We start from the raw sequence: 21,961 nt of genomic DNA, 5'->3' as shown, positions 1-21,961 counted from the left end.
TTAATCACTAGACATTAGAAATAGAGATGTATAATTTCCAAATGACAGAATTGCCTGACCTTCTTCCATCTGTTTAAATACATAAAGGAAGCAGGTAGTTAGAACAATTGCAAAGCACAAAATAAGGTAGTAAAAATGAATAGAAATGTCAGTAATCCCTAAAATGTAAAGTGGATAAAAGTCTCTATTGAAAAACCACCATTGACAGAATGGTTTAAAAAAACTCATGTGAAATACTGTTTGTAAGAAACCTAATCTACAAATATAAGGACCCCAAAATGTTGAAAGCAAAAGAATTGAAAAGGTATACCAGGAAAATACTAACCTGAAGAAAGCTGGTATTTCTGTATTAATAAAGTTACTTATAAAATACATTCTGAAGTAAAACATGTGAACAAGTCATGTAGAGGGATGTTCATAGTAGTCTTTTTGATAATGTCAAAAATCTAGTAACAACTCAAATGACTACACTAGAATAGATAAATTGTGGTATACGTAAATATATGTGTCATACACTGGAGTCAAATTCTATGAAATAGTCTACAACAGGAAAAAGTAATGGAATAATAACTTCATACATGACATGGATAAATTAAAAAATGGTGAATTAAAAAAAGCAAATCATAGAGGAACACACATGCTATGATTCCACTTATATGAAGATCAGAAAGTGGCAAAGAAACAATGCCATGTATTGAAATAAAGCAGTAACAAAAAGCAGAAGGATAATCCACACCAAATTTGGAATGATAATTACTCGGGGTGGAGGGAAGAGGATGCAGCTGGGAAGAAGCATGGAGGATTCTTTTTTTCTTCCATATCCTTGTTAACACTTGGTATGGTCAGTCTTCTTTAGTCATTCTAATAGGCATTTAGTGATACCTCATTGTGGTTTTAATGTGCATTTCCCTAATGACTAGTTATATCGAGCATCTTCATGAACTTAATTTACTCCTTTAAAAAAATCTGTTTTTTTAATTTTCTTTGTTGAGTTCTAAGAATTCTTTATTCTGAGTACAGGTTTTTAATCATATACACATTTTGCTGAGATTTTCTTCTATACTGTGACTTGCCTGTTTATTCTCTTAACAATGTCTTTTGAAGAGCATAAATGTTAATTTGCTGAAGTCCTATTTTTAAAATTTTTTATGGATGTGGATGTCATACTTAATAAATCTTTGTCTAGTCTGAGGTCACAAAAATTTCTGTATTTTCCTGGAAAGTTTCAATTATAATGATTTTTAAAATATTAAGCCAGCAATCCTAGAATTAACTTTACTTGATCATGTTGTGTTATCTTTTCAATATGTTGTTGAATTGTTTGCCGAAATTTTGTGTTAGAATTTCTGTCTTTGTTCGTAAAAGATACTGATTTTATCTTGTAATGTCTGGTTTTGGTGTCAGGGTAATACTGCCCCCACTGAATGAACTGGGACTATTCCTTCCTTTCCAGCCTTTGGGTAGAGAGTAGAATTGGTATTATATCCTCAAACGTGAAGCTTTCTCTTTAATAAATATGGAGCTCTTCAGGGTATCTTTTTCTCCTTGAGTATACTTGAGTAGCCTGTGTCTTTCAGGGATTGTGTTTATCTGTTGTTGAATTTTATTGGCATAGAGTTTATAATATTCCCTTATTCATTCAGTATCTGTAGAATCTGTAGTGATGTCACCCCTCTCATTCCCAATACTGGTATTTTGCATATTATTAGAAAAAAATCAGTCTTTATTAATTTTAATGAACTTTTAAAGAATCAGATTTTGCTTTCATTGATTTTCTCTCTCGTTTTTTCTGTTTTCTATTTCATTGATTTCTATTTTGGTTTTATAAATTATGTTTTGGCTTACTTTGGGTTTAATTTGCTCTTTTTCTAATTTCTTTTTTCCCCCATGGCCAATCTTGTTTAATCATACCCAATGACTTTCCCTCTCCATATTATTTTGAAGTAAATTCCAGCTTATCATTTCATTCATAAATATTGCAGTGTCTGTCTCTAAAAGATTAGATCTCTTTTCCTTAAACGTTACATTATTACACCTGAAAAAGTAAAATAATTCCTTAATAACATCAGATATCCTGTCAGCCATCAGGTTTTCAAATGTCTCATAAATGTAAGTTTTTTTTAGTTTTTCATTTTTTAATTTAACCATTTTTTAAATTGAGGTATAGTTAATTTATAGTGTTAGTTTCAGGTGTACAGCAAAGTGATTGCTATATATAAATTCACATATATATTATTTTTCAGGTTTTTTTCCATTCTAGGTTATTACAGATATTGAATATACTTCCCTGTGCTATACAGTAGGTCCTTGTTACTTATCTATTTAATATATAGTAGTGTGTATATGTTAATCCCAAACTCCTAATTTATTCCTTCCTCGTGCCATACCACCTCCATCCCCCCACTTTCCCCCTTGGTAGCCATAAGTTTGTTTTCTATGTCTGTGAGTCAATTTCGGTTTTGTAAATAAGTTTGTTTGTATCATTTTTCCAGGTTCTGCATATAAATTTTATCAAATGATATTTGTCTTTGTCTGACTTTACTTAATGTGATAATCTCTGGGTCCATCCATGTTGCTGCAAATGGTATTATTTCATTCTTTTTTATGGTTGAGTAGTATTCCATTGTGTGTGTACGTGTGTGTGTATATTAAATATACCACAACTTCTTTATCTAGTCATCTGTCAGTGGACATTTAGATGGCTTCCATGTCTTGCCTATTGTAAATAGTGCTGTTTTGCACATTGTGGGGTATCTATCTTTTTGAATTAGAGTTTTCACTGGATATATGCCCAGGAGGGGGATTGCTGGATCATATAAGTCTGTTTTTAGTTTTTTAAGGAACCTCCATTCTGTCCTCCATAGTGGCTGCACCAAACTACAGTCCCACCAACAGTGTAGGAGTTTCCTTTTTCTCCACACTCTCTTCAGGATTTATTATTTTTAGACTTTTTAGACTTTTCAGCCATTCTGACTGGTGTGAGGTGATACCTCATTGTAGTTTTGATGCGTGTTTCTCTAATAATTAGCAATATTGGGCATTTTTTGATGTGCCTGTTGGTCATCTGTGTGTCTTCTTTGGGGAAATGTCTATTTAGGTCTTCTGCTGAGTTTTTGTTGTTATTGTTAATCTTTTTTTTAAAATTGAAGTGTAGGCAGTTTATAGTGTTAATTTCTGATGTACATAGTGATTCAGTTTTTTTATTCAATTTTATATATATATATTTTCATATTCTGCTCGTTTTTTGATTTGGTTGCTTGTTTTTTGATATTAAGCTGTATGAGCTATCTGTATATTTTGGAAATTAATCTCTTGTTGGTTGCATCATTTGCAAATATTTTCTTCCATTCTGTAGGTTGTGTTTTCATTTTGTTGATTGTATCCTTAGCTGTGCAAAAGCTTTTAGCTTTAATTAGGTCCCATTTGTTTATTTTTGCTTTTATTTCCATTACTCTAGGAGCTCATTCAAAAAAAATATTGCTGTGCTTTATGTCAGAGTGTTATGCCTAAGTTTTCCTCGAAAAGTTTTATAGTATCTCGTCTTACATTTAGATCTTTAATCCATTTTGAGTTTATTTTTTATATGATATTAGAGAATGTCCTAATTTCATTCTTTTACAGGCAGCTGTCCAGTTTTCTCAGCACTTATTGAAGTGACTCTTTTCTCCATTATATATTCTTGCTTCCATTGTCGTAGATTAATTGACTGTAAGTGCGTGGGTTTATTTCTGAAGTTTCTATCCTGTTCCGTTGATCTATGTGTCTGTTTTTATGCCAGTACCGTATAGTTTTGATTATGGTGGCTTTGTAGTGTAGTCTGAAGAAGGGATAGTTATTCCCCCAGCTCTGTTCTTCTTTCTTAAGATTGTTTTGGCTATTTGGGGTCTTTTGTGTTTTCCTTAGAAATTTTAACTTTTTTTTGTTCCAGGTCTGTGAAAAATGTCATTGGTAATTTGATAGGGATTGCATTCAATCTGTGTATTGCTTTGGTAACATGGCCATTTTAACAATATTGATTTTTCCAGTCCAAGAACATGGTATATTCTTCCATCTGTTTCTGTCATCTTCAATTTCTTTCATCAGTGTTTTACAGTTTTTGGAGTACAGGTCCTTTGCCTCCGTAGGTAGGTTTATTCCTAGGTATTTTATACTTTCTGATGTGATAGTAAATGGGATTGTTTCCTTAATTTCTTTTCCTGCTGTTTCATTGTTAGTGTGTAGACATGCAACAGATTTATGTATATGAATTTTGTATCCTGCAACTTTACCAAGTTCATTGATGAGCTCTAGTAGTTTTCTGGTTGGTTCTTTAGGATTTTCTATGTATAGTATCATGTCATCCTTAAACAGTGACAATTTTACTTCTTTTCCAATTTGGATTCCCCATATTTCTTTTTCTTCTCTGATTGCTGTGGCTAGGACTTCCAAAATTATGTTGAATGAAATTGCAGGAGTGGGCTTTCTTGTCTTGTTCTTGATCTTAGAGGAAATGCATTCAGCTCTTCCCCATTAAGTATGATGTTAGCTGTGGGTTTGTCATATATGGCTTTTATTATGTTGAGGTATGTTCGATCTGTGCCCACTTTCTGGAGAGTTTTTATCATAAATGGATATTGAATTTTATCAAAGCTTTTTCTGCATTTATTGAGATGATCATATGGTTTTTATTCTTCAGTTTGTTAATGTGATATATCACATTGATTTATTTGCAGATATTGAAAAACGCTTGCATCCCTGGGATAAATCCCACTTGATCATGGTGTATGATCATTTTAATGCATTGTTGGAGTCAATTTGCTAGTATTTTGTTGAGAATTTTTACATCTATATTTATAAGTGATATTGGCCTGTAATTTTTTGTGTGTGTGATATCTGTCTGGTTTTGGTATCAAGGTGATGGTGGCTTCATACTACGATATTGGTAATGTTCCTTCCTCTGCAATTTTTTGGAATAATTTCAGAAGGATAGGTTTAACTCTTTTCTAAATGTTTGATAGAATTTGTCTGTGAAGCCATCTGGTCCTGGACTTTTACTTTTGGGGCATTTTTAAGTACTGATTTGATTTAAGTACTGGTAATAGGTCTATTCATATTTTCTATATCTTCTTGGTTCAGTTTTGGCAAATTGTACCTTTCTAAAAAGTTGTCCATTTCTTCTAGGTTGTCCTTTTTGTTGGTATAGTAGCTCATAGTAGCCACTTATGATCCCTTGTAGTTCTGTGGTATCAATTGTAACTTCTCCTTTTTCATTTCTGATTTTATTAATTTGGGGCCTCTCCCTTTTTTTCCTTGATGAGTCTGACTAAAGGTTTATCAATTTTGTTTATCCTGTCCTTTTCTTTTCATTCTTTTTTTTATTAAGGAAGTTAAACTTCTTCCTAGGGGGAGGAGGTAATTAGGTTTATTTATTTACTAATGGAGGTACTGGGGATTGAACCCAGGACCTCATGCTTGCTAAGCAATCACTCTACCGCTGAGCTATACCCTCCCTCTCAATTTTGTTTATCTTTTCAAAGAACTAGCTTTTGGTTTCATTGATCTTTTCTATGTTTTTTAGTCTCTATTCCATTTACTTATGCTCTAATCTTTATGATTTCTTTTACTAACTTTGGGTTTTGTTTCTTCTTCTTTCTCTAGTTGCTTTAGATGTAACATTAGATTGTTTATTTGATATTTTTCTTGTTTCTTCAGGTAAGCTTTTATCACTATAAACTCCCCTCTTAGAACTGTTTTTGCTGCATCACAGACGTTTTGAATTATTGTGTTTTCATTCTATTTTTAATTTCTTAATTGAATATTGTCAGTTACAATGTGTCAACTTCTGGTGTACAGCATAATGTCCCAGTCATGCATATATATACACACATATATTTGTTTACATATTCTTTTTCATTAAAGGTTATTACAAGATATTGAATGTAGTTCCCTGTGCTATACAGAAGAAATTTGGGCTTTTTAAATCTACTGTTATGTGTAGTGGCTAGCATTTGCAAATCTCAAACTCCCAAATTTATCCCTTCCCCTTCCTTTTCCCCTGGTAACCATAAGATTGTTTACTATGTCTGCAGGTATGTTTCTGTTTTTTAGATTAGTTCATTAGTGTCCTCTTTTTTTTTTTTTTTTTTTTTTTAGATTCCACATATGAATGATATCATATGGCATTTTTCTTTCTCTTTCTGGCTTACTTCACTAAGAATGACAATCTCTAGTTACATCCATGTTGCTGCAATGGCATTTTTATTAAAAAATTATTTTATTGAGTTATAGTCACTTTACAATGTTGTGTCAAATTCCAGTGTAAAGCACAATTTTTCAGTTATACATGAACATACATACATTCATTGTCACATTCTCTTTCGCTGTGAGCCACCACAAGATCCTGTATATATTCCCCTGTGCTACACAGTACAATCTTGTCTATCTGGTCTACACTTTGAAATCCCAGTCTGTCCATTCCCACCTCCCGTCCCCCTGGCAACCACAAGTTTGTATTCTATGTCTATGAGTCTGTTTCTGTTTTTTATGTATATATGTATGTATGTATGTATGTATTTGTTTGTTTGTTTGTTTATTTATTTATTTATTTTAGATTCCACACGTGAGCGATCTCATATGGTATTTTTCTTTCTCTTTCTGGCTTACTTCACTTAGAATGACATTCTCCAGGAGCATCCATGTTGCTGCAAATGGCGTTATGTTGTCAGTTTTTATGGCTGAATAGTATTCCATTGTATAAATATACCACATCTTCTTTATCCAGTCATCTGGTTTTTTTTAAACATTTTTTATTGACTTATAATCTTTTTACAATGTTGTGTCAAATTCCAGTGTAGAGCACAATTTTTCAATTATACATGAACATATATATATTCATTGTCACATTCCTTTCTCTGTGAGCTACCATAAGATCTTGTATATATCTCCCTGTGCTATACAGTATAATCTTGTTTATCTATTTTACAATTTTGAAATCCAAGTCTATCTCTTCCTACCCCCCACCCCCTAGGCAACCACAAGTCTGTATTCTATGTCTATGAGTCTATTTCTGTTCTGTATTTATGCTTTGTTTGGTTTTTTGGTTTTTTTGTTTTGTTTTGTTTTGTTTTAGATTCCACATATGAGCGATCTCATATGGTATCTTTCTTTCTCTTTCTGGCTTACTTCACTTGGAATGACATTCTCCAGGAGCATCCATGTTGCTGCAAATGGCGTTATGTTGTCGGTTTTTATGGCTGAGTAGTATTCCATTGTATAAATATACCACATCTTCTTTATCCAGTCACCTGTTGATGGACATTTAGGCTGTTTCCATGTCTTGGCTATTGTAAATAATGCTGCTATGAACATTGGGGTGCAGGTGTCATCCTGAAGTAGGGTTCCTTCTGGATATAAGCCCAGGAGTGGGATTCCTGGGTCATATGGTAAGTCTATTCCTAGTCTTTTGAGGAATCTCCATACTGTTTTCCTCAGTGGCTGCGCCAAACTGCATTCCCACCAGCAGTGTAGGAGGGTTCCCTTTTCTCCACAGCCTCTCCAGCATTTGTCACTTGTGGATTTTTGAATGATGGCCATTCTGACTGGTGTGAGGTGATACCTCATTGTAGTTTTGATTTGCATTTCTCTGATAATTAGTGATATTGAGCATTTTTTCATGTGTCTATTGATCATTTGTATGTCTTCCTTGGAGAATTGCTTGTTTAAAGGTCTTCTGCCCATTTTTGGATTGGGTTGTTTGCTTTTTTCTGATTAAGTCATACGAGCTGCTTATATATTATGGAGATCAAGCCTTTGTCTGTTTTTTTTTTATCACTGAGTAGTATTCCATTGTATAAATATACCGTAGCTTCTTTATCCAGTCATCTGTCAATGGTCATTTAGGTTGCTTCCATGTCTTGGCTATTGTGTATAGTGCTACTGTGAACATTGAGGTACATGTATCTTTTTGAATTAGAGTTCCCTCTGGATATATGCCCCAGGTTTGCTGGATCATATAGTAATTCTATTCTTAATGTTTTGAGAAGCCTTCATGCTGTTTTCCACTGTGGCTGCACAGTTTTATATTCCCACTAGTAAGGCACAGTGTTCCAGCTTCTCCATATCCTTACCAACACTTGTTATTTTCTTAGGTTGATAGTGGACATCCTTATGGGTATGATATCTCATTGTGGTTTTGATGTGCAGTTCTCTGATGATTAGTGATGTTGACTATCTTTTCATGTACCTGTTGGCCATCCGTATTTCTTCTTTGGGGGAAATGTCTCTTCAAGTCTCTTTGCTCATTTTAAAATCACATTGTTTTCTTGTTGAGTCCACTCTAATTCTTTTGCCTTATAAGTTGTTTGATTTTTTTTTATGCAACTGTTGGAGATTTTATCTTTGTCATTGAAATCAAATAGTTTTATTCTTAGGATATGTCTTGGGCACAATAGTTCTGGGTTAATTTTCCCAGATACCTAGTGGGTCCTTTTAATGTGTAGATTCAGGTCTTCTATTTCTGGAAATATTCCAGGATTATAGTTCTAAATATTAGTTCTGTTCCACTATTTTGTTTTTCTTTTTTAGGGGCTTTGATAATATGAATATTATTCCTTCTTGGCCTGTCTTCCATTCCTACTACTTTCTCTCTGACCCTTTTTCCTTCCTTATGTCATTTTCATACTCTTTGCTGTTTTCCTACCTTGTCCTTTACTAAGTGTTTATCTGAGTATATTATCTTTTGGTGTCTTGTAGTTTATTCTTTATTTTTGGGGTAATTTTGTCTTTTTCCTCTATTTCTTTTCTGAGTTCAGTCAGCAATCTTTTTCATTCCCCTTCCTGCTTGGACATTTTCTACTCTTAATTTTTGAATTTTTGATTCAGAGTGGTTTTTTGGATCTTCAAATGCTTGAGTATGTTTAACTCTGCTTGAGGAGTGACCTTTCAGTTTTCTTTTGCTTCATGGTTATTTTTCTGGGTAAAATTTACCGTGGTTGATAGATGTGGAATTTTGTTTTTTAGATTTTACTATTAACTCTGTATGGATTTGTTAATTTTTTTCTCCTGTTGATTTTTGTGATATTTGTATGTTTTATAGATACTACTTAATGGTACTCTGTCAGTATAACAATGTCCAGATATTTTAATAGATGTTTTATGTCTGTTTTGTCATGATGGTGGGGAGTGGGAGCAGTTGTGAGTCCTCCAGTTTTGTGGTTCTCTTTTGTCTTGAAGGACTGTAAGTTTTTACCCTTTTCTCCCTTTCCCCCTGACCACTGAACTACTAAGGGATGCTCTTCCTTTGTTGCTGTGAGCCTCCTGCAGAAGCTCCTTCAAGCTGCTTGGCTTTAAAGTCCTTTCCTTGTAGGTAGTATTCCAATCTGAGTCCTTTTGGTAGACTTTTCAGACTTAGAAAATGCCTTCTTTCTTACTGTGGTTTTGTACTGAACTTGTATACTGTCACTAGCTTCCGTCTCTAACTCCTCCAGAGTTTGTTAATCAGCGCTGCAGGAGCAGGATCATGAGACTTCCCACACTGGCATAGAGTGATTGCCCCTTTTTATTCCTAATCATTTTGAAGTTTGGACATTTTCTGTCTTTAAGTTTTAAGGGCTGAAGCTATAGTTTCTGTGTGGATTTATTTCCCTCCTTATTGTTCTCTATTGTTTGGGGAGGAAACACTGGGAGATGGGAGCCATGGTTCAACATTGTCTTTAATTATCCATCAGTCCTCTTGGTTCTGGTTTATTTTCTAAATGCAGATATGAACATGTTCTCAAACATTAACGTATCTGTGTGAAAATTCTAAAGAAGACACAATAAGCACATTTGAGTCATTGTTTGGGTTAGATGAGGTTATAAGGGTGGGACCCCCTTGATGGGATTAGTGCCTTTGTAAGAAGAGACACCTAGGAATTCCCCTTTTCTGTGTGCACACTCATAAAGTAATCACCTGAGCACACCAGGAAATGCCGGCCACCTACAAGCCAAGAGAAGAGGCTTCAGAACAAAACTGGCACTTTGATCTTGGACTTCCCAGCCTCCAGAACTGTGAAAAATTTCTCTTGTTTAAGCCACCCGGTCTGTGGTATTTTGTTACAGCCTCAAGCAGACTAAGACACACACATTCTCAAATACACATGCACTCTTGTATCACTTATCACAGCTTTGTTTATAATAGAGAAAAATTTGATAGGTGAAAATATATCTTAGCAGAGGACTAGGCAAAAAAGTTATGATAGAAACATATGCTAGAGTACTATCTAGTCATAACATACAATGTATATTTTCATTTTATTGATGTGAAAAAATGTATACAATATATTAAGTGAAACCAATTGATGAAACAGCTCAAAGTATATTCCCATTTTGTTAAAAAATAAGTTTTAAAAGGAAATATACCCAAATATTTAAAATAGGTTTTATAGGATTTTAATTACATGTAGTTTTAATTTTCTTTTGTATATTTCTGTGTTGTCTATTTTTCATAAGTCATTATTTTTATAATAAACAAATGTTTTAATTTGTAAGAAGTTTCAGAAACACTGACTGTAGAATCTGTATGTGTGTACTCTGTCTTTTGGGAAGACATGGTTTGTTTAATAGGAATTATTTTTTTCTGGATATAATTGTACGAAGTAAGAGTTGAGGGTAAAGGTAAAGGGACACCCTTAAACAGAGTTGCCAGATTTCTGTTTGCAAAATCTGGAAATCCTATTTTAATGGAAAGTTGCTTTACTTTGTATATATGAGATTCTAAAAGCTTCATGGCACAGGAACCCTAGTCTTTTTAAATGTGCAAGTGAGGACACTCAGGCTCACAGAGGTTGGTGACTTCCTCAAAGTCATCCAGCAACTCAAGTGGCCACCAGGACCACAGTTCAGTCTTGGATGTTTCTTGCCACCCTGTCATGCCTGCCAGCCTTCTATTTTTTTTAGCCTGCTAACTGATAGCTAAGTCCATTAAAAATGCTTACAGGAATTGTGTTTAAGCAGTGATGTTACTTTGTCTTTAATCCAGTTCTAAAGTTTGTTTGTTTTAACAAAATAATACTATACAACATTGGTTGTATGAAAATATGGTATTACCTACCCAAATTACTTTATGTAGTTATCCTGGTGAAATTCTGTAATTTTGATCGAAAAGATGACCAAGGCACATTAAAATTTTTTTTTAATATTAAAATACTTTTAACATGAAATAATTTCTAGTTTAAAAGCCTTTCCTTACTGGCATTCTTTTTTAGCTGGAAGCGAAAGAAGTGAACTGGTCCCTTTGGGAATTACATGTATATCTACTTCCCCAGCCCCTATGGGCTGTATTCCATGATGATCTTTTGGAATATTCGGTCTACTAACAGTCAGCACTACTGAAACATACACGCAGACAGCTACTTTTGTTTTATGGGGCCTGATTTTCTAGATGCTAATTAGCATAAATATTGGGTGCAATCTCGAGTTAGCCTGCTGGGGTTTTACCTCTCTAATCCATATACTCTCTGTGTGTCACGTAATCTCTCAGTGCTTCAGTTTTATCATCTGTGAAATAAGCATAATGGTGATGCCTGCTTCACAAGATTACTGTTGTTGCAGTTAAATTTTGATAATACAGGTCAAGCATTTATAACAGTGCCTGCCTTATAATAATACACACTAACACATACAGCACTACTGCTATTATTCTAGTCAACTTATTGTATAGTGTCCTAAGCAAAAGTAATTTGAGAAGGCAGTATGTGAGATATTTGAAAAAGATATTCATCAACACCAGCAACTGTATCCATTAAATGTTTTATTGAGTGGATAGTGCTCGCTCTCTGGCTGGTATAGTCCAGATTTTCTTTGGGCATTCAAATGTACAGTTTGCCAAAAAAAAAAGTTTATATTATGCTGGAATATGGAATCTGCCTTAATATTCTTTTAACATCACAGAAATGTAAAGAAACTATCTTACAGGCCATAATCTTCAGCACTGAAAATTGCCCATAATACACTTTTGTTTTCAAGATTGAATTATTCTTTAACTGGTGTTCAGGCTCTACAAAAAATCATGTTAATATGCAGTGGTGGACTATAATCACATTCAAACATTGAGGTGGAGGGGATTTTCTATTATGGGAAATTAAATTTTCTGTGCTTTTTCAAGATTATTAACCTTTCCATTCAGAAGAAGTGTGAAAGATGCCATCTGACTCACTAAGTAAACTCACATGTAAACAGTCATCATTCCACAGGGACATGTTACTCTGGGAACAGACTTTTAGAATACAGTCCCCTAAGGGCAGTAAACTAAATTAAGTGTTCCATATATTTTTAAATTTAGATATAATTGGCATTTTATTAGTTCCAGGTATACAACACAGTGATTCAATATTTGTATATACAGTCAGCCTTTCGTATCCTCTGGTTCTGCATCTGAGGATTTAACCAACCGTGGATCAGAAATATTGGGGAAAAAATTCTAGGAAGTTCCAAAAAGCAGAACTTGAATTTGCATCATGCTGGCAACTATTTACATAGTATTTATATTGTATTAGGTATTATAAATAATCTACAGATGATTTAAATTATACAGGAGAATGTGTATAGGTTATGTGCAAACACTGTGCTATTTTATATAAGGTACTTGAGCATCCATGGATTTTGGTATTCGTAGGGGACCTGGAATCAACCCCTGGAATACTGAGGGACCACTGTATTGCAAAATGATCAGTGCAGTAAGGCTAGTTAGTAGTTAACATCTATCACCACGCATAGTTACAAAAATGTTTTTTCTTATGATGAAAACTTTTCCCATCTACTCTTAGCAACTTTGAGATATACAACACTGTATTATTAACAGTAAGTCTCCATGTGGTACGCTACATCCCCATGACCTACTTATTTTATTGCTAGGAGTTTGTACATTTTAACTCTCTTAACCCATTTTGCTCACCCTTCACTCATAATGCACTTTTCACACTGAATATAACTGAATGAAGGCTGTTCTTAGAAGTGTCTTCTAGGCCCTAAATCTTAAACTCTTCAGGGCTGATTTCAAGATTTTATATTTTAAAGGGCTTCTTAATCTTACACTTTGACTCAAGGCCAGATAGTTACTGAAACATACTGCTCTTTTCCAGTGATTGGATTAGACCACATCTACTTTTAGCCACGCCTTTTTACCTATGATTCTGTGCATTTTAGCTAAGCATCTAGCATTTAATTTAGAAGTGTGTTTAACTTCATTATTATTAGTTCTTTAATAAAATAGATTTGTATCATACTCTTTTGAAGATTCTATTGAATTTTTAACCATTTTTTATAACCTTCCCCTAAGGTATTCCCATCTGTCAGCAGCACTTAATTTGGAATAACATGGAGCTTGAAGATGATTATTGCTTGAATGATTACAAGTGAGTGTAATTGCATATTAGCTGTTTTATAGACACTCAGAATTATGACTCCATATTTTTTTTTTTTTTTTCTGAATCCTTGAACCTTGTCTCTTCTGAATAGTTCTGATCCGTAGCTTTCAGTGTAAATCCCTAAGATGTGTTGGCTCGGTACCCATACTACCCGATCCTTGTCCTCTGATTGTTTGTTTTACCTTTTCATTATTCACGCCAAACTACTTACTCCTGTCTTTTTAGATCTCCCTCTTCTTATCTTGCCTTATTTGCTCCTTTCTTTGAATATTGACCCATTTCCACCTGGCTACGTTCCTTTTCTTTCCATTTTCACAAGAGTTTTGGATAAGAGAGTATTGCTTTTCACCAAGTCTTTCATTTTTTCTTAAGCCCTCCTAACATGACACTAAGTGACACTGTGTGCACCAGTGATTGCAGATATACTGCCTGACCTTTTGTCTCTGTTTCTCCCGTCTCTCACATAATTCTTCATGCTTTCCTTAGAATGAAAGGGTCTGAGGCCGTGTGGAATAGCTAGGAGAGCACTGGGAGTTGAGAGAACTTGTAAATTTGCTTTTTTTTTTTTTTCCTATTGTTTTATTTTATTAAATAGATCTGCTGTTTCTAACACTTTGGGTCTTGAACAAGCTTCTTTTCTTCTTAGGGCCCCTTTCCCGACATGTGAAGTAAAGAGGCTAAACCACATGACCACAGAGGGTCCATTCCTTACTTTTATTCTGGGATGTCATGGCCTATTTAAAGCATATGAGAACTTCTTCATTTTTTCATTATTGATACAAGTATATAAGTTAACATTTTATTTTATGCACATTGCTGTATCTTTTTTTGTGTGTTTAGAGGGTAGTCATTAGGCCTGATAAACACATAATTATGTGTATATTTAAGACTGAATGCATTTTGATGATTGTGGTTTATTTTTTTTTTGTGTTAACTGTCCACAGCATTTCAGAAGGTTGTACCTTGAAGCTGGTATTGGCTATGCGTGGTGGACCTATAAATACTAGAAGAGGTAGGCATATGTTAAAATTATGTATGTTTGACAATATAATAGCAATATAATACAAAGCAATTTGACAATAATAATCTTCAAGCCAGATGATGTTTTTATAGCCTTAGGTTTTATTCAGATTCTCTTTATACTATTAGGTCTTAGAAGAACAAGGAGAACTTTGTTTCTCTAGGCATTGTTCTTGAAAGCCTAAATGCAGAGGCAGGAACTCATATTCCAGAAAATCTCATGATTCCTGATTCAGTCAAGAGAGATTTAAATATAAACCTCACCAGTATAGGGAAGGATAATGGGACGGCATGGTATACATATTATGTTGTTATCACTGTGTTTAGGTTCATACTGATCTTGCTGCTTTTTTTAATCCTGAGTCTTCAACTCCTGGGGTGTTGATTGTTATAGGAAATTCCTATGATATCTCTTTGCCTGGTTTGTGAGCATTTGGGTCTCATAGACATTATGGCCCTGTTGAATCCTTTTTTAAGGATGTGGGTGGTCTCTGGGAGTCCATTTGTTCATTCAGCAAACACATTTTGAGCATCTCCTATATGTGCAGTATTTCATGGGAGAAAAAGTTCCTGCTTCATAGCAATGCCTACAATAAACATGTAAAGAATTGATCTTGTTTTAAGCAGTTGTAAGTGCTCTGGAGGGAACAGGATTGCATGAGTGTCTGTGGCAGCAGGGTGGTATGAGGACAGCTGTGGAAGCGGCCTTGGAGAAGGTGATGAGCAGAGACTTGATTAAAAAGGAAGTTCGAAGCGTAGGAAGAGTGGGGAGTGTTCACATTTGCCTTGGATTCAGGTATGTCACGTGAATCTCCATAAAGCAGAGGCATCCTTAGATTTCTCAGAGCAGTCCTGCTCTGCGGGCCTTATTTTGGGGAAGGCCTTTGTATTTGTTTTGTATTAATGGCTTATACTTCTTCCACAAGTCACATTTCATCTCTGTGCTTCATAATTCTGATTAGAAAACAGGATTATCACCATCTTTTTTCTAGCTATTTCAAGAGTATTTTGTGAGATATGTTACTTTGGCCATTGAACTGTTTTGGATAAGTTAGAAGAAACAACAAAAATAATGTGAGCGGTGATTAACAAACACTCCTAATATCATGGACTTTCCATTAGTTGGACTTACGAAATTGTCCCATATGATGTAAGGTGATGTTTATAGTACCAGTTCTGAGGGTAGTGCAAGAACCCTAATGTGTTTACTGAGCCATTATGATAAGATAGAATTATGTAGCATTTAATGACACTTGAATTCCACTGTATTATATTTTTCAAAGTTGATTATTTGTGTATGGTATTGTCTTTAAAGCAGGATGCTTAATCAGAACATCTACTTTTCTTACTAGGACTAAAATTATGTTTATGAGGAAGAGTGTAAGTATCACAGATTCTGAGTTGAAAATATATGTATTTTTTAACTTAAAAAAAGAAAGTAAAAGACATCACTACCATTTGGTAATTGAAGCTTTGTAATACCTTTTTCCCTATAACTTTCTATGCCTTGTTTCTAAATTGGAAAATTAGCACCTAAAACTTGTCTTTTTTTTGACATTTTAAATTAAGTTGTTAATAATTTTGCCTTTATTGAGTCAACATTTTAAATTAAAAGCTTGCTATTATCCACCTTACATCATTGAAAACTTTGTGGAAAAGACAATCTATACCCAGATCTAGAACTTCTCAATATTTTATTTGAGGAACCTTATTTTTTTTTAGCTATTTAATCTTAACTTGAAAATTATGGCTTAGAAAATACCTTTATCATGTGAATTCCAGTAATAGTTAGCTTTTAAAATTATTTGTGAATTAACCATTAACAAAACAACATAGAAAATACTTTTATATCTAAAACTAAATTTTATCCTTAACTATGTACACAATATTTTATACCTGATGAAATCAAAATGATTTTTCTATTATGGGAAGGTGTGTGTATACATACACATCTTCGATGGCAATGCCTCCCTAAGTAAGGCATACTCTGTTGGCTTAAGCAAGACTCTCATGTGGTTTTAGTAGTGGCAGTAGCTTAATTTTTATGTCTTATTAATGAGGAAAATGTAGCATTAACTTAAAATGACAATAAGTTGTTTTATAAATGTCTTTTAATATTTACATATTTTGTGCCTATGAAAGAGTATCAAAACATTCACATATTTTTATAAAACAAGCTAAATCTTACTGTATTTCTACAGATTTGTGTTTTAGCAGTAGTGATATTGAATTTAGGGTAGAGCATCTTTAATGTTTTTACCTATTACTTTCAGAGTTTAATATTTCTTATTGCTGTAACTTTTTAAAGGGTTGTATAGCTCTGTGATTCTGTTAATAAATAAGCTACTTGAATGAAAGTTACGGAGTTTGAGAAATTGTTGCCTCTTTTAAGAAAGAACAAATGTTTCTGCAGCTTGACATGAAAATGTCCTTGGAAGCAAACTTTTTTTTTTGGTAATAATTACTTAGACTCCCTGATCTGGGGTTCAGTGGCTTTTAGGGCATTCAGCCTATGAACTAGCAATCTCCTGAGGCTCTTTCCCGCCATAGGAGCAGAATCTGGCTACTGTGATGACAGTGGGTTGAGTTGATGGCTGCAGTATTATTCAGACCCGAGGACAACTCCAGGCCACTAGAGCTGTGTGCTCTGACTAGATACATAAGACACGTGCCAGGACACTTGGGGTCTTGGGAGGATGCTTTCAAAGAAACAACATATTGATCATTACACACATGGCAGTTTTAGTGCACTAAGGGCCCCCTTGTGTTCTGAGTTACTCTGTACTTTTAATTACCTGACTTCAGGTCAAGAGCTAAGAAGAATCAGCCTTTATATAAAACCAGAAAGAGAAAAAAGGATTTGTTTCTAATATGTTTCCCAGTTGTGTGTGTGTTTTTTAATTAAAAGTAAGTGGAATTTATTTTGCTTTTAAATTATTGATTATTGGAACCAACACTTGAAAATATAGGGAGAGTAAGGTGTAAAGTGAAAACAGTCATAGATAATTATGTCATAGAATCAACAAATATGCGCTCTGGTGGCACAGGTATTTTGGTTAGATTGTGTCTTTGTACATAGCAATATAATCATTTCATTTCTTTCATGTTAATACATGGGGAATGCTGAATTAACTATAAAAAGACCAGAAACTTACTTGCAGAATCTAATTTATATATATATATGTGTAGTATGCACAGGTTGTTGTTCAGATTCAGCACATCATATCCTGTCAATGTATCAAGATGCATAAAACTTGATAAAAATTGAAAGCTTGTTTATCAATTTTTCCATTTGTAGTTCCTATGGAAGATCCACTTAGGGAGATGGCTGAGTACATGGATTCCAGTCGAGATGAGGTCTGGGAGAAGACCTCCTGCACCAAACAAGTTACGTTTTTGGTATACCGAGAAGGAGATCAGTTGAATTTCTTTCGTGTAGTAGATAGGGGAGATGGCACTTTAACACCATTATCTGAATCTTTAAGGTAAATAGGTTTTCATTTGCATGTCTCAGAAATGAACACTGTATGATACACCCATCAACCTTCTGCTTACCTGTGTTGTCAAAATAATCTTAGTATATTCACAAGACTGACTAAATTTTATGAATTCTCAACTTTTCCCCTACCCCACCCCAGTTATATAATTCTGAAATTAGCCTTCATATGATTGATATGAGTAATTTTTAAAATTGAAGTTTCTTTATGGTGTAGGATTTTTTCATAAAAAATTTATTTCTATCACTCTATGAAACTCTAAGATGCCTACTAGATTATAGAATCTTGTTATAATTGTGTGTTATTATATAACTGTGGCATAATGGAAAATCGCTCTGTTTTTCCAAAATGTAACTTCCTGCTTAAAGGTGGATAAATCTCCTTTCTTCTCTAGTCTTGTTTTCCTACTCTAACAGGAAGAGGGTTTGTTGTATTCTAAAATCAGAAGGAAACAACTTTAAGGTACTTAGCTAGTCAAGAGAATCAATTGGACAAGGTAACCTTTAAGTTTCACTCTGCCTTGCTATGATTCTTTGTCTCCTTTGCCTCCTTTAAGTCGCTAAACATGTACTGAACTTTTTATAGTCTCCACACTAAGCCTTGGGTTAAAAAGATTATTGTCCTTCCCTTCGTGGGACATGCAATCTGCTATAAATAGTATCTAAAATACAATATTGGCAGTTGTTATGAAAAGACACCAACATCAGCAACTCTGGAAAAGCAGATGAGGGCCTTCACGTTGCCTGAAAGATGAGGTGTTAGGGACAAACTCTGAGAAAAAGTGACTTTAAAAGAGGAGTAAGACAGGCAAAGAAAGGGAAGCTATTCCGGGTAACTAAATTTAATTCCGCAATGTAAAAACCTAGTGGCAATACCATTCATAGGAAAAACAGCTTGTAGTCTGGAGATCAGTTTCTGTGGGTTGAGAAGTCTACGCACAGTTTAGGTAGGTGCTCTGCTCAGGGTCCCACAAAGCTGCATTCAAGGTGTTGGCAAAGGTGTACTCTTACCTGGAGGCTTGACTGGGGGAGAGAATCTACTTTCAAGTTCATGTTGGCATAATTCATTTCCTGGTGGTGATGTGACTGAGGACCCTGATTTTTTGCTGGCTCTTGGGTAGAGGCCGCCCTCATTTCCTTTTGATTTAACTCAGAATCAAGTGATTTGGGGCCTCAATGACATCTGCAAAATCCCTTTACTTCTGTCATATTCTGTTGAATAAAAGCAAGTCGTAGGTCATGCCCACCCTCAAGGCTAGGAGAGCGTACAGGGTGTGAGCACCAGGAGTTGGGAATCATGGGGGTTCCTTTAGGATTCTGCCCACTATAGAGTGTTATGTGGAAGAGGGATTATATTCATTCTTTGCTGCCAGAGAGCAGACTGTGACAACGGGTGCTGACCGCTGGCTCTAACGTGTCAGGACTTGGTTAGCACTGCAAATGTGGCTTAAACATAGGGGCTAGAAGTAGAGAAGAGGGAGCAGTGAGGGCTGCAACTTTACTCAGTGTCTCTCACTTAGATGATGAATAGAGTTTCCTTATACCAGCCTCTCCATGTGCTAGATAACTGTTGTGGTGGTTTTCTTCCATAGAACATCCTCTTTTAACTCTCCTTTCCTAAAGGAAAAAAATCTAAGCTCCGTGGCTTAGCATGGAAGGCCATTTACAACCTGTCATCATCAGTTTTTCAGGTCTCTTTTATCATGCCATATTTTTGTACATCTTTTTTCCTTCACTTGAAGTGTCATTTCCTCCTTTTACCCCTTTTTTTCCCCTATTCAACTTCTACTTGTGTTTAAGACATAATCCAAATGTTGCCATGGATTTCGATTAAAATTGTATTACTGTTCCTCTTAAGATAATTTTTTTTGTTTATTTTTCTCTTCCTTTCCATTCACCTATCAGAACTGGTTAATATGGGATAGGGTGGATGAGAAAGGGGAGCAGAAAACTTTCTGTTCATACCATATCTTGCCTGTTCTAGGAGAGCTTTCTTACTCTTCAACAGAGGGCAGCAAACATTTTTTTGTAAAGGGCCAGATGGTAACTGTTTTAGGATTTTCAGGCCAAGGGATAAAACTAAGGATACCATGTAAGTACTTCCATGACAAGAGAAAGTAAATTTCCACAAAATTTTTAGAGACAAAATACAAAATATAAAAACAATAATTAAGTACATGTGTATGTTTAATTCAGGTCTACTAATTGGTGGGAGTAATAGTTTACTTAATTGAGCTTGAAAGATAGTGTTGCCTATCAAATTTACAAAATCAGTTTTAAACTTCGTCTGTTAATATTGATCTGTAATGAGATTTTATGTATTTTATCTTTGAAAACGTCTTTTCATGCAGACGGGTAGTGCCAGATAGTGACAGCAGTCCTTGAACATATGATTTTAATTGAGCATATTCTTCACTTGGAAGGCATTTATAGAATTCTGTCAGAGTCTTCTCTTGCTGTTGGCTTTTAGTATGTCATTATGATGCAGATTAATCACTTTTCAATTGCACATTTCCTCTAACTTACAATGAGGTATGAAAATGCTGCCTGGACTTTAAATTTGAGTTGAGAAAGTGTGTCTGCTTCAAATTCGTGTGGGAATAGAGATCTCGCTTTGTTTTTAACTTTTGAAAACATTCTACTACGTGTGATTCCAAGTAATGCTAGTTGTCAGTATGACATTATGCAGTGTAAGTTTCTCATATAAATATTGTTTTGCCTTGTAATTTTAAGTGGAATTCATTAAGAAATATTATCAACTTCATAATAAAAGCAAAGTTCCTAAGGCGTTTAGCGTTGCATATTAGTGATTGAGAGTGGTCACAGTTCAGAAAAATTCGGTGTCAGCCCTGAGCTAAAAACAAAAAAATCAATAAAATTGCTACCGCCAAGCCATTGAGCTAATGGTTAAGTTCATCAGACACGTGAAATTTATCGACACTGCTGGTTCAGTAATACATGATAGGCTGAAATACTTACTCCAGATAACCTGCTGACAAATAATATAATGAGTAACCATAGGTTTTAAACACCTTGCATTTTCATCAGTTTGTAAATTTGTCCAACAAGATGTTTTTTCTGTTCCACACATATTTTTACTCCATCGGTTATAGCAGATTTCACTTCAGTTTGTACTGAGTTAGTGTTCTAGCAACTTCTTTGAAAATATTCTTACCTGTAGTTGTTTCATGCAGACCATACATAGGGGCCTGTTCTTTAGTCACTTCAAATTTGGTGTTGATGCTATGAAGAAAGGAAGACAACTGAGTGGTATCAGTAGCTTATATTGACTCATCAAAAGCCAAGGAAAACAACTCAAATCATTTGCCTTATTTTTTAATTGACTATTGATGTTGCTTCCAGTGTTCTCAACTCTTCTAGAAATTATTCTTGCCAAAGAAATAGTCTTTAAAAAGGTTTGTTTTCTCTGGACCCATTTCTTCAACTGCTATGACCAAACATGGTTTAATCAGTTCACAGTCGTAAGCCTTTCCTTGCTCGGCTAATAAAAAAGGCACTTGGAAACTTATTTTGGTTGCACTCTCATTTTCAGTTTTTATTTTTGCGAAGAGATTCTGTTGTGATGAGGTACTCCATGTAAAATTTTCTGCTTTTTTGACCACTGCTTTCCTGCAAGTTGGAAATGTCATGATCTTTTGACTGATACTGTCCAAATATGTTGTTTTCCTTTAGAATAGCTGTAGTGTCAAATTGCATAATAAATACAGCTCTTTGATATCTAGTTGTTAGCAGAGCAATCTGCTCTCTCCTGTGCCCTAAAAGTCCATACTTCTCTTCTTGTTTTGACATGTTGGGTATATACTGGTAGTAAAGTGTCATTGCATAGCAATACACATGGCACTCAAAATGCTGTTGAATTATGACTATGCCACTGTGATTTATAGTGTCCCAAGCCACAGTGAAAAGCAATGAGAGAACCACTTACAATTTGTTGTAGCTGTTCAGTCCTGCCATTGTAGTGCAAGAGCAGAATACAGTATGTGATCAAGTGAGTGTGGCTGTGTTTCAGTGAAACTTTATTGGACACTAATGTGAATTTCAT

The 21,961-nt window shown here is 34.6% G+C and overlaps 1 protein-coding gene across 6 annotated transcripts in view; it reads left to right on the top strand.

Annotated features, from left to right (window-relative positions):
* ZFAND4 (zinc finger AN1-type containing 4) overlaps nucleotides 1-21,961 on the top strand; it is a 61,130-nt gene that overhangs the window by 13,989 nt on the left and 25,180 nt on the right. For 5 of the 6 annotated variants that reach the window (XM_031460946.2, XM_010985294.3, XM_064487935.1 and 2 more), the window contains exons 3-5: nucleotides 13,295-13,370; nucleotides 14,327-14,394; nucleotides 17,701-17,887. In XM_031460946.2, coding sequence (XP_031316806.1) covers nucleotides 13,295-13,370; nucleotides 14,327-14,394; nucleotides 17,701-17,887 — 331 coding nt within the window. Of the gene's footprint in view, nucleotides 1-13,294; nucleotides 13,371-14,326; nucleotides 14,395-15,090; nucleotides 15,199-17,700; nucleotides 17,888-21,961 lie in introns of those variants that run through there. The other variant, XM_064487936.1, reaches the window with a different exon arrangement.

The sequence above is a fragment of the Camelus dromedarius genome, chromosome 8 (genome assembly GCF_036321535.1).
Source record: "Camelus dromedarius isolate mCamDro1 chromosome 8, mCamDro1.pat, whole genome shotgun sequence".
Taxonomy (NCBI): Eukaryota; Metazoa; Chordata; class Mammalia; order Artiodactyla; family Camelidae; genus Camelus; species Camelus dromedarius.
Note: the sequence above shows the minus strand (reverse complement) of the source record. Positions and strands in the feature narration are given on the sequence as shown.